The 13,025-nt window shown below is 49.3% G+C and overlaps 1 protein-coding gene across 6 annotated transcripts in view; it reads right to left on the bottom strand.

Moving 5' to 3' along the window:
- ACACA (acetyl-CoA carboxylase alpha) overlaps window positions 1-13,025 on the bottom strand; it is a 109,328-nt gene that overhangs the window by 76,804 nt on the left and 19,499 nt on the right. For all 6 annotated transcript variants that reach the window (XM_027883801.1, XM_027883800.1, XM_027883802.1 and 3 more), the window contains 18 exons: window positions 12,929-13,010; window positions 12,473-12,571; window positions 12,163-12,269; window positions 11,655-11,765; window positions 11,247-11,456; window positions 10,554-10,724; window positions 8,748-8,909; window positions 8,285-8,448; window positions 7,389-7,539; window positions 6,806-6,909; window positions 6,199-6,280; window positions 4,971-5,116; window positions 4,165-4,315; window positions 2,764-2,898; window positions 2,238-2,384; window positions 1,706-1,894; window positions 1,031-1,131; window positions 836-924 (listed from right to left, as the gene is read on the bottom strand). In XM_027883801.1, the coding sequence (XP_027739602.1) occupies window positions 836-924; window positions 1,031-1,131; window positions 1,706-1,894; window positions 2,238-2,384; window positions 2,764-2,898; window positions 4,165-4,315; window positions 4,971-5,116; window positions 6,199-6,280; window positions 6,806-6,909; window positions 7,389-7,539; window positions 8,285-8,448; window positions 8,748-8,909; window positions 10,554-10,724; window positions 11,247-11,456; window positions 11,655-11,765; window positions 12,163-12,269; window positions 12,473-12,571; window positions 12,929-13,010 (2,401 nt within the window). The remainder of the gene's footprint in view (window positions 1-835; window positions 925-1,030; window positions 1,132-1,705; window positions 1,895-2,237; window positions 2,385-2,763; window positions 2,899-4,164; window positions 4,316-4,970; window positions 5,117-6,198; window positions 6,281-6,805; window positions 6,910-7,388; window positions 7,540-8,284; window positions 8,449-8,747; window positions 8,910-10,553; window positions 10,725-11,246; window positions 11,457-11,654; window positions 11,766-12,162; window positions 12,270-12,472; window positions 12,572-12,928; window positions 13,011-13,025) is intronic.

The raw sequence follows: 13,025 nt of genomic DNA, 5'->3' as shown, positions 1-13,025 counted from the left end.
GTAATGGAGCAGGACAAAAGAGTGGAATCTGAACTACCTGTAAGAGCCTGAGCCTTGGAATTAGCCAGGGCTTCATTGCCATCTTGTGCTCAGATACAGCAGTGCAAGGCACTGATTCCACCTCTCAGCTTCAGGCTGAGCCTTGGGGTTTGTGCTCATGGACAGCAAACAGCTCCCTGGCAGTTTACAGCAGGTAACTCAGTGACTTCTGGTTTTACTGCACTTGATTTCCTTACTATAGAACTTAACAAACGGGCAAGACAGAATTAAATTATGTGGTGAATTTAAATAGGTTTCCTGATTCCAGTTTTTCCTGCAGCTCAGAAATCAAGAAATAAAAATCAAGCTTCCATTATGAAGATTCTACATGTGGAATATCCAAGCAGGGGCAAGTCTATCTTTTTACTCCAGGTTATACAGAAGTCCTCAGTTGGACTCATGAACTCCTATGGGAATTATTTATCTGAAGTTCCAAGGGAAAGGAACATTTCTACACTGAAAAGAGACCAGAATCACACCATGACGCAGTGGGATGACCAGAATCATCCCAACGGCACGGGATGTAAAAGAAGGATAAACCACCAGAGGAAAACCAGCAGAACAGACAGCTCTGGAGTGGAGTTTGTCATTTGCCTCCTGAACACTCTTACCACGAAAACTCAAAGGGAACAGAAGCTCCTCTACAAAAGCCAGGATTTAACTGCAGACCCTTGAAAACAAGCCTCACCCTCACCATAAAGTCAGAGCAAACCATCTCGAAGGGGCCCATGTGCACCTTCTGGGACCAAACACGGCTCTTTCAGAAATCAAATCCTTGCTGTGCCCAGAGACTCACCGTGCTGGAACTGAGTCTCCACCTTCAGGTACTGACGGAGCAGATCCATCACCACGGCCTTCATGTGGCCCCGGATCCCACTGCGGTACCTGCGGAAACCCAGCACTGAGTGAGCCTGACTGAACGCACAACCCCTGCCCCTCCTGCCCTGGGGAGGAGCTCACATTCTGCAGGGCTGCCCTGGAAACGGCTCACCTCTGCACGAGCTGCACGATGCTCTGAGTGTTCATGAAGAAAACCTCCCGCTCCGACTTGCGGTTCAGGGTGGCGGCGTGGCTGTCCAGGATATTGGCGATCTGCAAGAGAGCAACCACGTGAGGGTCCCAGCTCTGGAGGGGATCATCTGGCTGAGCAGCCAGCAGAGGAGCTGAGAACTTCCAGACACACCAGAGAGAGCTCCAGCAGACTCCAGTAAAAGCCAAAGCCTTACGCTGTTGAGGAAGTTAATGACCTGACAATGACATAAAAATCAATGCGTGATTTATACAGTGGAGAAATCATCTTCCAATATCTCCTTACCTGGTCAGGCCTTCCTTAGCTGCAATTACTCTTTTTTAAGGTGCAAATTGCAGTGCAGCACACGTACCAGGTAAAAAAAAGCAAACAAATAAAAGCCCACAAGGCCACTGGTGAGATTAAAATGTTTCTAAATCAGCTGTTTAAAGCTACACTGGGGAGGGAACACATATCCTTCATACAGGGGAAGGAGACAAGCTTAAAGCTCAAGTGATACAGGCAAGTGTCTTTCATCATGAAGATCCCCCATCCCAACACACCTTTCAGGTTCAAATATTCTCCAGGTAATTTAAAGGAACCTTCTGCCCCAACACAAATCAATTTTTGTCCCTCTGTAGAAGTGTGGTTGATCACCTGTTGGCTGGGAAACTGGCAGAGGACTGATGTGATGTTGCTGGCATACTGGGCCATCTCCTTCTTGATGGACTTCTCTACATTGGGTGGGATCCGTCCAGACACACTGGTCATGATGTCCTGAAGTTCCAGCAGAGGCAAAGATGGATCTCTCAGAGTCTTCATCAGTCGCTCCACCCAGCCTTTCACCTACACAGAGACAAGGCAGTGCAAAGACAAGCATGAAGAAGAGAATAAGAAGCTCGATAGTCTTGGAAGTCTTTTCCAACTTAACTGATTCTATGATTCTGCTGGGACTAGACCTCTCCAAGACAGAAGGACATGGATGCACCAGGTGTGCTTGGATGCTGTGAGATCTTCCTCTCTGGTGAGACTGACTATAACATGTCCAGGCAAACCCAGCTAAGTTGGGCACAGCAGGGCACCCCTGCCCTGGCTCCAGGTCCTCTGCCTGTGACAGGCAAATTGGCCAACCCTGCCCTGAGCTGAAAGAATACTGTGCTCTGGCTCTGCAACAAGAAGCACCCAGTACCTTGCTGCTGAAGAAGGGCTCTGGCAGGCAGTATCCATTCATCACGTTGACCAGGTTATCCAGGACATAGTGGAAGATGCGATGGAGTTTCTCCCCTCTGAGTGCTGTGCTCTGGATCTGGGGCAGGGTACCCGTGTGCAGCTCAGCCTGCAACAACAACAGGGTCACTGACCCTCCTCTGTGGCACCAGCCAGGGGGGCAATGCCCAGGTACCCTCGACTGGAGCCTCAGATTTAACTTGGAAGGATTCCCAGAGCGGAAAATGCACTTGGTCGAGAGACACAAACCCACATTAGTACTGAGGTAAGAAGAGAAACAGGAATGGCAGAATTAGTCTGAATCAGAGAGAGAGAGAGAGAGAGAATAATCTGAGTCCAGTCCTCAACTGAGACAAATGAATGGTGAAGTGACAATTCCAGTACAATGCACAGATGGGAAACTGGTTCACTGGACCATCTCGTACCACTCTCAACATCACTCCCCTATTAAAAACCCAACAACATCTGCGCTTCCTGCAACTCCTCACCTGCTGAACCCTGCTGGGGTCGTCCAGTTGGAGCTTGGCAATCACACAGCCTGGGTCCAGGACTGCCCCTGGCCGTTTGACATAATGGATACAGCCTGATTCTCCCGCTGTCACCGTCATCACCATCTTCATTACCTGCACAAGGAAAACAGGTTACACACTCAGCTTCCATGTGCCCCAAAATGGTTCTAGTTTTGGGAGCCAGTGTCCCACCACAGACAGGCCTGCATGAGCAGCTCTGGCGTTCAGGCTTTCCCAAATGTTTTCAAACACACACGCTGGGAACAAACCCAGACACTAAAGTGAAGGGGAGAACCAAATAATTGGCCACAAATTAGTGCAGCATGAAGCCATCCCCAGGAATGTCACCTGCTCCAGGCTGCCTGAACCAACAGGGACCCAGGAAGGTCCCACATTCAGCACAATGAACAAAGCAGACACGATTTGCTGCTGCAGCTGCTGCACTCGAAAGGTTCCTCTCAAAAGCTACAGCAACACCCTCACTTCGAGCAGAGGGAGTCAGAGTCATATCCTAGAGCTCTCAGACAGCTCTTCCCAGACAGAAAGGCTTTCTTAGATCAACCATGGAAGCTCCTGCCTTTGAGGCAGAAGGGCTGGGCATGGGGAAGCCAGCTTGGTTTTATCCTTACTATGCTCTCCCCAACTGGGAGCACAGGGATTGTGTAGGTGGTTCCTTCTCAGCCATGACCCTGTTGCAGTGCAAAAGCACTTACATAAAATAACTGGATCCGTGTCTTGATATTTTTCTCCTACACATTGTCCCCAACTGGTTTAATTGCCCCTCTGTCATCACACACCCTCCCCTCCCTCAAATCTGTTTTGAGCCACACACTCCTACACAACCCCTCATGCTTTCCTCACCGTGATGCAGAAATTGCTCATCCTCCTCCTCTGGAAGAGTTAAGTAACTTCCAAGGGAGAAGGGAGGAGTGACACTTATTAACTCATCTGATCAACCTGATAAATGATCAGGTAACCAGAGAAGTCTTAGTTTCTTACTTAATCCTGGCACATAACTCTGCTTCTGTGTTAGTACTGCAAGTGGAAGGCCTTCCTCACCACCGCTGGAAAACACGTGGATCCCACCCGCCCTTGGAATCACAGCGAGATGATAACCATGGTCTCACTGCTGAGAAATTCTGCTTAGCACTTGGTGTACAGTCACTAACACTCCATTTTCAGCTGTTCAGTGATTTCCTCCCCACCCCATCACTCTCACTGCTTATTCCTGCTTTAGTCCAGGTTAAAACACTGACAAAACTTGGAGAGGAAGTGCCGTGTATTATCCCTCATGCTCAACTCCCAGTTCCAAAGCATTTAATATCCCTCCCCCTCAGCTATTGCCTGGGCAGCCAAGTCAGTTCTTTGAGACTCTTTTACCTCAATTTCTGCGAAGCACTGGCCTGCAAACACGTGTCCCCCATCCTCCACCACATACTGGATCAGCTTCCCCGCCGACGGCGAGCGCAGGATGGAGGGATCGTTCTCCTTCTCAAACACACACGTCTTGTTCCCTATAGTGATGCGGTACCTGGCCAAGAGTGGGACAAATCACTGCCCCAGAACTCCTCGGGGAAGGCAGGGGAAGGGGGAAATGCATTCTCTCTTTCCCTATTCTGGTTCAAAATAAAACTGAAGGCAAACACCTCAACCAACTGAGAGGTGGAGGTTCTACAGCATTTCAAGCCCAAAAGTTACCCAAACTCTTTGTCCCCCTGACCAGTTTGTTAATTTTCCCAGAACAGAACCCAGCAGGTGGAGCAAAGGTTCACGTTCCAGACCTGGGGATTTTCTGGCCTCACTGCTGTGATGCTTGCAGGGAATTTTGAGGGAATGCACTGAGACAGCACATCTTGCTCTATTTCTATGGCAGCTGTGGAGTTTCAAGGATTTTAAAGATTTTCATGTTCTGGTTTTCGATTTTTATAATCCCAAAGGGCATTTTCAAAGAACCAGCAGAGGAACAGGGACTCCACATTGGTGCACATTCAGATCTTCCTTTTAACAGTAGCCAAGATCTGCTCTCCAGGTGAAGGCAACTCTTCCCTTTAAACTCATCCACAACACATCCAGGAACCTCTTCCTAAGAGATAATTCCATTCCCAGTTGATCTTTGGGAGGTATAAAGTTACAAGTACGCCTAAGTCTGACTTGTGTGTAAATAAATGTTAAACATCGATCTGTACCTGTCCACTTCTTCTTTCATGTAGGTGGTGTAGCTGCTGCCGTCATAGGAGAGGAGCAGCCCCCCATCACTCAGCCTGTGCACATCCACTTCCACACAGGAGTTGTTCATGATCACCACGTAGGCGTTGGGAGACTGCCGGGTCACCTGCAGGCCCACAGGAATGGTAAATATCCCGGGAGTTAAACACAGCACTGACAGTGCCCGAGTTGCCACAACACACACACACAGTTTTCCAAGCACTGCAAGAGTGGGAATTAAAGAAAGGGAACAGAGACTTTTTTTTTTCATGCAAAAAAATTTGGGCTCACAAAGCCAAGCATTTGGCAGTCAGGAGGCGCCAGAACTAATGCTCTCCGTGAATCTCAATTTAATCCTCTCACACTGAAGGCCTGACTGGAGAGGTTTGATTGTGCAATCATGGATCATTTCTTCACCCTGATCTATGCACGAGTCACAGTCGTGTACTAAAACTGCATAATGGATGAGACAATTTGGGGAGGAAATAGAGAGACTGTCCCACAGGGAAAGCAACAAATGTGCCCCTGGAGAAAGGGATCACAGTCTCTGCCCCAGAGCTGCTATTTGAAGCTGGGTAAATGCCTTAAAGAAACTTCAGCTGCTGCTCAGTGCCTCTATTCCTCTTCACAGGAGTGCCAGGATAAAACCAGGGAGGTGCAGGGGTGCAGAACACTCAGAACTGCAAAAACCAGCATACGGTCACGTCAGTAAAAACTTCACCGTCCCAAAATTTGCCCAAGGAAGCTAATGAAGATTGCACAGGCAACCTTAAGTCTTACGTTTCCTAACTTTTGTATGTCTGGTTTCACAATATCAGGTTCTGCACGCAGCAAAGTAACAGTAAAGGAACAAATTGCTACAAATTCTGTCGTGTTGAGTGGGCCTACATATTCAGAACCATCAACTGAAAGTTTTGGTCAACCTGTTGTAGTTTTGCCTCCAACAAAGTAATTTTCACCCCAGCCAGAGAATTTCTTGAGTCCAAAAGGTTGAAATGTTTACAGAGACATTGCAAGGGAAAGATGGGTTGGGGGTGTTATCATAAGGGAGGTTATACTGATTTCTTCACCCACTAAAGCAGACAAAATAAACCCTGTTCGGATGTAATTCCCATAATTACACGTTCTACAAAGACTAAGCCAGAGCAGCACACACAGACATGTCCAGCTCAGGGGCAGGAGGATGGTTTTCCCCCCTGTCCATCGTACCTTCAGCACGTACTTCTTTCCCTCATAGATGAGTTCCACGTCCACAGTGTTTAGCAGGGTATGAGCAGGCAAGACTTGGCCCCTGGGGAGAGAAGTACAAAGCAAAACTGATCTTCCACAAGCCACCAAATGGCTACCAGGTGTCCAAATGGGTTCAAAGATGCATGCAAGGAATTGGGAAACACTAGCAGAGAAATGGGAGCAGTTTTTTACAGTCACTTCTTAGGAGAGACAATTATCAGTTTGACAAAGTGAGCCCATTTCCCCCCAGCAACACAGACTGGCTTTGCTCTCTTTTCCATTTACCCAAGGGTGATTCAAGATTCCCTGATGCTGCCCAAGCAGCACATGGAGAAAGAACTCCATGTTTCTGATCCATTTCTTGGAGCTTCTGCCCAAACTGCCAGAAAGCAAACCAATCTGTGCAAACAGCAGGGGATATGCTGGGGAGATGCACAGATACCTGCCAGCTTTCTCAGGCCAGTGTTAAAACAGCTTCCTGGGGGCAGTGAACAGCCAGCAAATAACAAGCCCTGAGTATTTCTGGACTGGACTGAACAAAACTCGTAAATCAGAGCTAATTACTAGAGAGCACTTGGGCTTTTACCTTTCCAGGGAGTGCAGGAAGTTGGAGACGCTGTTCCGTAAGCTCACGTCAGCCACGTGCAGAGCCCCACACACCACTCCCAGCATGGTGTCAGGCCTCTCAGCCTGCAAAGAGAGGGCACAGGGCACCGTCACACCTCCTTCAGCTTCAGCACCAGACAAGATTCACCAGGTCTCAGCTCTATTTTTGATTCGGGGCCAACGCCTCTTTAAAATTGAGTTGCTGTAGCAGCCACGTGAACTCTGCATAGAAGCAATTCCTCCGTAATTCCTTAAAAATACATCTTTTTCTTCCTGGATCAAATCTTGAGGCTCCAATAACATTTCCACTATCTTCTGCCCCAGACTCCAAAACACTTGTCTTAATTCCCACGTGCACTAAAGATGCTTTTCGGGCCAACTTAAAGACCAACTTTCCCCAGCAGGGACGACCTGGGGTTTTGATATATGTAAGAACTAAGGCCAGTGAAAATTCATTAAGTGGACATTAACCACTCCTAACTCCTTGTCCTTTTGCATCAGCACACAGCAACCCCTTTCCCCCCTCTTTCCCATTTGTATTCCTGCAAGGAGAGCAGCTGGACCTGCACTTTCTCGGCGATCAGCCGATCCAGCCAGCCCGTGTCGATGCGGTTCTGCTGGAAGCTCTCAGTCTCCAGCAGTTTGATCAAGTATTCCACAGTGGTCCGGAAGTCCCCTCGGATGGACAGCTCCTTCAATGCCACCACCATGTTTCTGAAAGGAAAAAGAACCCCTTTTATCTATCCCAAACTAACGGCAACGAGCAAGCCGGCAGCTCCAGACAACTCCCCGCCAGCTGCTGGGAAAAGCAGCCCAAAGGGAAGAGCAGAAGAGCACGTGCACTGGAGCAAGGTCCTGTAGGGCATGTCTGGGATTGAGAGAATACTGATTATCTTCAACCTGCTGCTGGTGTGAAGAAGGGCAGCTCAGTGGGATCAGCAGTTCCCCCTGCTATCACCACACTTGGTCTCCATCCCACCCAGAACGGAACAGGGGGAAGGATTAAAAACACGGAAGGCAAGTCTGACAACCCTGTCCTATGACCAGATGCTTCAACACTCAACACCACAAGGGCACTCCACGATTTATAAACCATCCTAAGGCATCAGCATAACAAGTTAGTGATGTTTTTCCTGTTAGAAGCCTTCACCTGAAGACTTCAAAGAGGTTCTTCCACACAGGGGTAGCTGTGTCATACCCCAGCAGCAGGGATAAAACAGACAGGAAAAAAGGAAAGAAAATTCAGCAAAAAGTGTAGAAATGTAAGTGCAATATAGTGGAATTGCAAAGCAAGAGGGATGAGAAGCCTGACCATGATGTGGAAAACAAGGTATAGAGAGGGAAACTTCTCTTAAAGCTCCTAAAGTAGGGAGGGAGCCTTGTTTTTCCGTGGCAGTTTGGATCAAAGAGGTCAAAACTAAACAATTTCCAGGGCTCTACCACATTTCTGACTACTCACGAAATGGCTTCTTCACGGTTTTCTCCCCAGGAGAAGCAGTGACCAAACTGAGAATCAGCAAACTCATGGAGCCCTCCTGCAGCAGCGACACTGAAATAGCCCCAGACGTTCTTATTGCTGCGGAAATTCAGCTCCTGAACTGTCCCAGAACTGGGCTTAAATCCCTGTAGAGACAGACAGACAGACATTGCTCTGCATCCTAAGGAAAAAGTAAATAATCCAGAATTAGGGAAGCAATTGGAGTTCTGAAGGCTCTTAGAACACCTCTTGGTGCTGTAAACTGATTTACACATAAGTAAGTTCAGGTTGTGTCTAACCAGAGCCCAGAGAACCATCAGCTAAGCGAGGTAAGGGAAGAATCTTTCAGATTTGCCGCCAAAATTTTCAGGAGCAGCAGCAGCAGGGATTGACCCAAGGTGTGCAGCCTGTGAGCGACCAGTAAGTACAGGATTTAAGCCCTCACCTCATCAGGATTCTCACTGGTGATCCGTGCAGCGATGACGTGGCCACGGGGACTGGGGACATGGGCTGAGTTCTCGAAATCGATAGTTGTGTCTCCCCATGGAGAAACACCATACATCACTCTGATATCCTTGATTCTGTGGAGGGGGACCCCCATGGCAATCTAAGGAGAAAAAGAAATATTAAAAGAAGCCACCACTCGGTTTCTCTCCTCACAGGCTTGAACATTCCCACTTCCCAGGACAACTGAGCTCAGTGTAATATCCACCTTAAGCCCTTCAGTCAGTATTTTCCACTGACTGATTAAAAGGCTCCAGGGAAAGCAGACAGTGCCAGGTCAGCTGAGGATGGGCATTAGGCCTGTTAAAAATACACTGAGGTGCCAGTGAGACAGGACCTAAGTAGTTACAGGAAGCTGGAATTTTGCAACTACAAACTGTGGAGAGAGTAACCTGCAGAACCAGCCCTGGCTGCATCTTATGGAGCAAAAGTCCCTCTTATTCTGTTCAGTAATTGGAGGCTTTTTATAGAGTCTAAAAGTGAAGTAGAAAAGCACCTAGAGCCCTAATATGGTGTGAGGGGACTGTGGCATTCACTCCCTGCTGGAAAAGCTTGGGGCTGGGAAGAGGGAGGGAGCCTGGCAGCACACAGGAGTTCAGGGGGACACACAGACAACACCTGCTTTCTGCAGGATCTGTGAGGGATCCCCTGGTGACTTTGGGGAACTTCAAACAACTGCTGGGCTTGCTGAAGGATGAAAACTCCAATTGTCTGCCCTGTTTTCCCTCCTTTTGTCACTAGAAACTCTGGCTGCTGTCCCTCGGGGCGGAGTGGGCGATGCTCTGCCCAGAACTGGCACTGCAGCCTCCAAAGCCAGCTCATTCACAAAGGAATTTGAGAGCCTATAGTTGAACTACTCATGGCCAAAGCTCGTCAAGATAGGTTTTTTTACAGCCTTTCCTTAAATCAGTTTTCCCACCTCAGTGTTTTATTCCTGTCTTGCTTCCCTTCGCACTCCTTTTACCTTAAGGCCGACCAGGAGAAACAACCAGAATGTAACCTGCCTTTGCTTTCCAACAGGAGGGATGCACAAATATTTTGGGATGCTGAATGAAGCTTTGCTCCAGCTGAGAAAGTACCAAAACGGGCCTTGGAGTTATTGGGGATTTTTGTTGAAGAGGAAACGTGTGGGAGTCACGCATCACCTACCTGCACATGGAATATAGGCCACAGTTTATGGAGCTCTCTGATCTTTCCTTTGTGTTCTCTCCTCTATCAGCACAAAGATCTAGAGATCTGTACCATATCAGTGTGTGATCCAGCTCTAACCCAGCACCCAGCTGGGCTCAGACAAGAGCCCTTCCCTCCTGTTTCACTAAGCCTTCAGCAGGTTTTTCATGCTCGGGCCTCTTCCAGGTACCACTGATCAAACACTTCTGAAAGCCTCCAAGAACACTGGACCCAGCCCTTGGCTCCCTTGGAGCTCAGGATCTGGCCCCTGGCTCCCCTGGAGCTCAGGATCTGGCCCCTGGCTCCCCTGGAGCTCAGGATCTGGCCCCTGGCTCACCTGGAGCTCAGGATCTGGCCCCTGGCTCACCTGGAGCTCAGGATCTGGCCCCTGGCTCACCTGGAGCTCAGGACCTGGGCTCTGGCTCACCTGGAGCTCAGGACCTGGCCCCTGGCTCACCTGGAGCTCAGGACCTGGCCCCTGGCTCACCTGGAGCTCAGGATCTGGCCCCTGGCTCACCTGGAGCTCAGGATCTGGCCCCTGGCTCACCTGGAGCTCAGGATCTGGCCCCTGGCTCACCTGGAGCTGCGCTGCAGGCAGGTTGACATCAGCCACCATCTCTGTGCAGGGATGCTCCACTTGCAGGCGAGGGTTCAGCTCCAGGAAGTAGAAGCTGCCATCCTGGCTGTACAGGTACTCCACAGTGCCTGCACTCACATATCCCACCATTTTGGCAAGCTTCACAGCACACTAGGACACGGGGAAAAAAAGAGGATTTCGTGCTCAGTTACATGCACCCTGTTCATCCACCCCATCCACTTCAGAATTTTGCTGGCATTCTGAAACATCCCAAAGCTTGTAGTAGGCCTGAGACCTGCTCCTGGGGCACAGGAGTTCTGATTCCCAACTTATTTCACTTACAACTTACAAAAGGCAGAGTTTGAAGCAAATGCTTATGGCACTCAGAACTAGGCAATTCACACAACTCCCGCAGCTTGCTTTTAATATGATAACACACATTTAAATCACACTTCTCTCCCATTTTCAGGGTCCACACATCTGAGAAGGGAGCTCTACAGCTGTTTGTGAGGACATGGGACTCTGTCAGTGTGGAAAGGTGAGTGGTTGCCCTCATCAAGCAGTTTAAGACCCACAACTCCACATCACCCTTTTAAAAGCTCCAACAATGCAGAAGTCTAGTTATAAAAACAAGAAATCCTGCCTGTTTCTGGAGCCTGACCAGGAGAAGGGAACCTGCAGAGCCACCCTCACCTGCTCCATGTGCTCAAACACCGTGGAAGTCGCGATAGAGGCAGGAGCCTCCTCGATGATCTTCTGGTGCCTGCGCTGCACGGAGCAGTCCCGGCCGAAGAGGGAGATGGCATTGCCGTACTGGTCCGCCAGGATCTGCACCTCCAGGTGCCGGGACTGCTTGGCCAGTCTCATCACAAAGATGGGAGAGCCCGGCACTTCGGTCTGGACCTACAGCAGAGACACGAGGAACAGGCAGAGCATCTCTGGTAAACACCCATCTCAGTCACAGCCAGCCCCAAGGGCGTTTTTGGAGCAAGGAACATCCACGTTATTTCCCCTGGGCCGCCCAAAGCTCAGTTATTTGATCCAGAACCACCCAACCTCAACATTTAGAACAGGGCAGCACAAACCAAGGGGGGAAGTTACCTGTCTGAACAGATTGGGGAAATCATCTGCATTGTTAACTTTCCTGATTCCTTTTCCTCCTCCTCCTTCGGACGCCTTGATCATCACAGGGTAGCCAACCTCCTCAGCAGCCTGGCCAAGATGGGCAGAAAAACAGGGGTAAGTACAAAAAGGCAGCAGAATCAAGTTGAAAAGATCATTATTTCCCTGTTGATTCACATCCAATTTCCACGTCTGACTCTATTTAGCAACTGATGGGATAGAGACCAAATATCCCAGTTTGAGAGGGTGTCTGAGGCTGGAAAAAATGTGTTTAATGAAACACAGCCTTGGTCCCAGATTCTGCCTCTTTCTTCTAATTCTCACCTAGTTCTGCAGGCTGGGTCCAAAGATCACTTCCCAGTTTCCAAGCCCCAGCTCTGAGGCTGCAGCCCAGTCCCAGTTTGTACTCCCAACAGAAGCACACTCAGCCCCCAGCTCTCCCCAGGCGTGCAGGCACACCCCTCAAACACCTCCCAAACACCCGTACCCGCAGCCCATCGTCCGCGTCCTTCACGTAGCCCTTCTCGTAGAGCTCCTGAGGAACGTTCAGGATGCGCTTCTGGAGATCGTTTTCCTGCCAGTCCACCCGGAGACCTGAAACACAAACACCATCCCCTTGGCCCCTCGTGCTGCAGGGCTCAGTGACAGCCCATGTGATGGGCACGGGTGACACAAACAGCGTGGTGGGGAAATACCACCAATCTGAAACCCCGAACAGACAGATCATCGCTTGGAACACATTTCTGAGCGCAGAGCTTCTTAAAAATTAGATAAGCAGAGGGCAAATTCCTCCTTACCACTGCCGCTCCAGGGAAGGGTTGGAATGCCAGCAGTCTGAGCCACGATGGAAGAAGCGATTTTATCTCCTAAGGCCCACATGGCTTGGCTTGGAGGACCTGCAAAGACAACACATGACAGAGACATGAGCAAAGTCAAACATTAGGGAAATGGCCAGAAGTCTAATTTAGGTAAAACTCCACCCTCCCCATAGGACTGAACCCCCTTTAAAATGAGAACAGGGATGTTCAGTTTTTGAAACCATCTAATAGGAATCTTTTCTGATTTCTTATCTCAATATTCAAACATATGCTGGAGAACTTGCCCCCTTCTTCCATACAAGGACCACTGTAAAGAACAGATCATCTCTCTTGCACTTGCAAACCATTCCTTAGGGCTCCCTTTTGCACTCAGGATTTTCTGTCTCACTGAACCTGCCCATCTTAAAGTAAGGACTAGACGTGAAATCTCCTCACCCATGAAAGCAATCCCGTTTTTGTGCAGAAGCTCTGGCAGTTTAGGGTTCTCAGACGCGTGGCCCCAGCCAGCCCACACAGCCTGCAGGAGGAAACC

This window comes from Empidonax traillii, unplaced genomic scaffold, assembly GCF_003031625.1.
Source record: "Empidonax traillii isolate 1590-97213 ecotype Southwest subspecies unplaced genomic scaffold, ASM303162v1 scaffold135:size1941959, whole genome shotgun sequence".
In the NCBI taxonomy this organism is placed as follows: Eukaryota; Metazoa; Chordata; class Aves; order Passeriformes; family Tyrannidae; genus Empidonax; species Empidonax traillii.
Note: the sequence above shows the minus strand (reverse complement) of the source record. Positions and strands in the feature narration are given on the sequence as shown.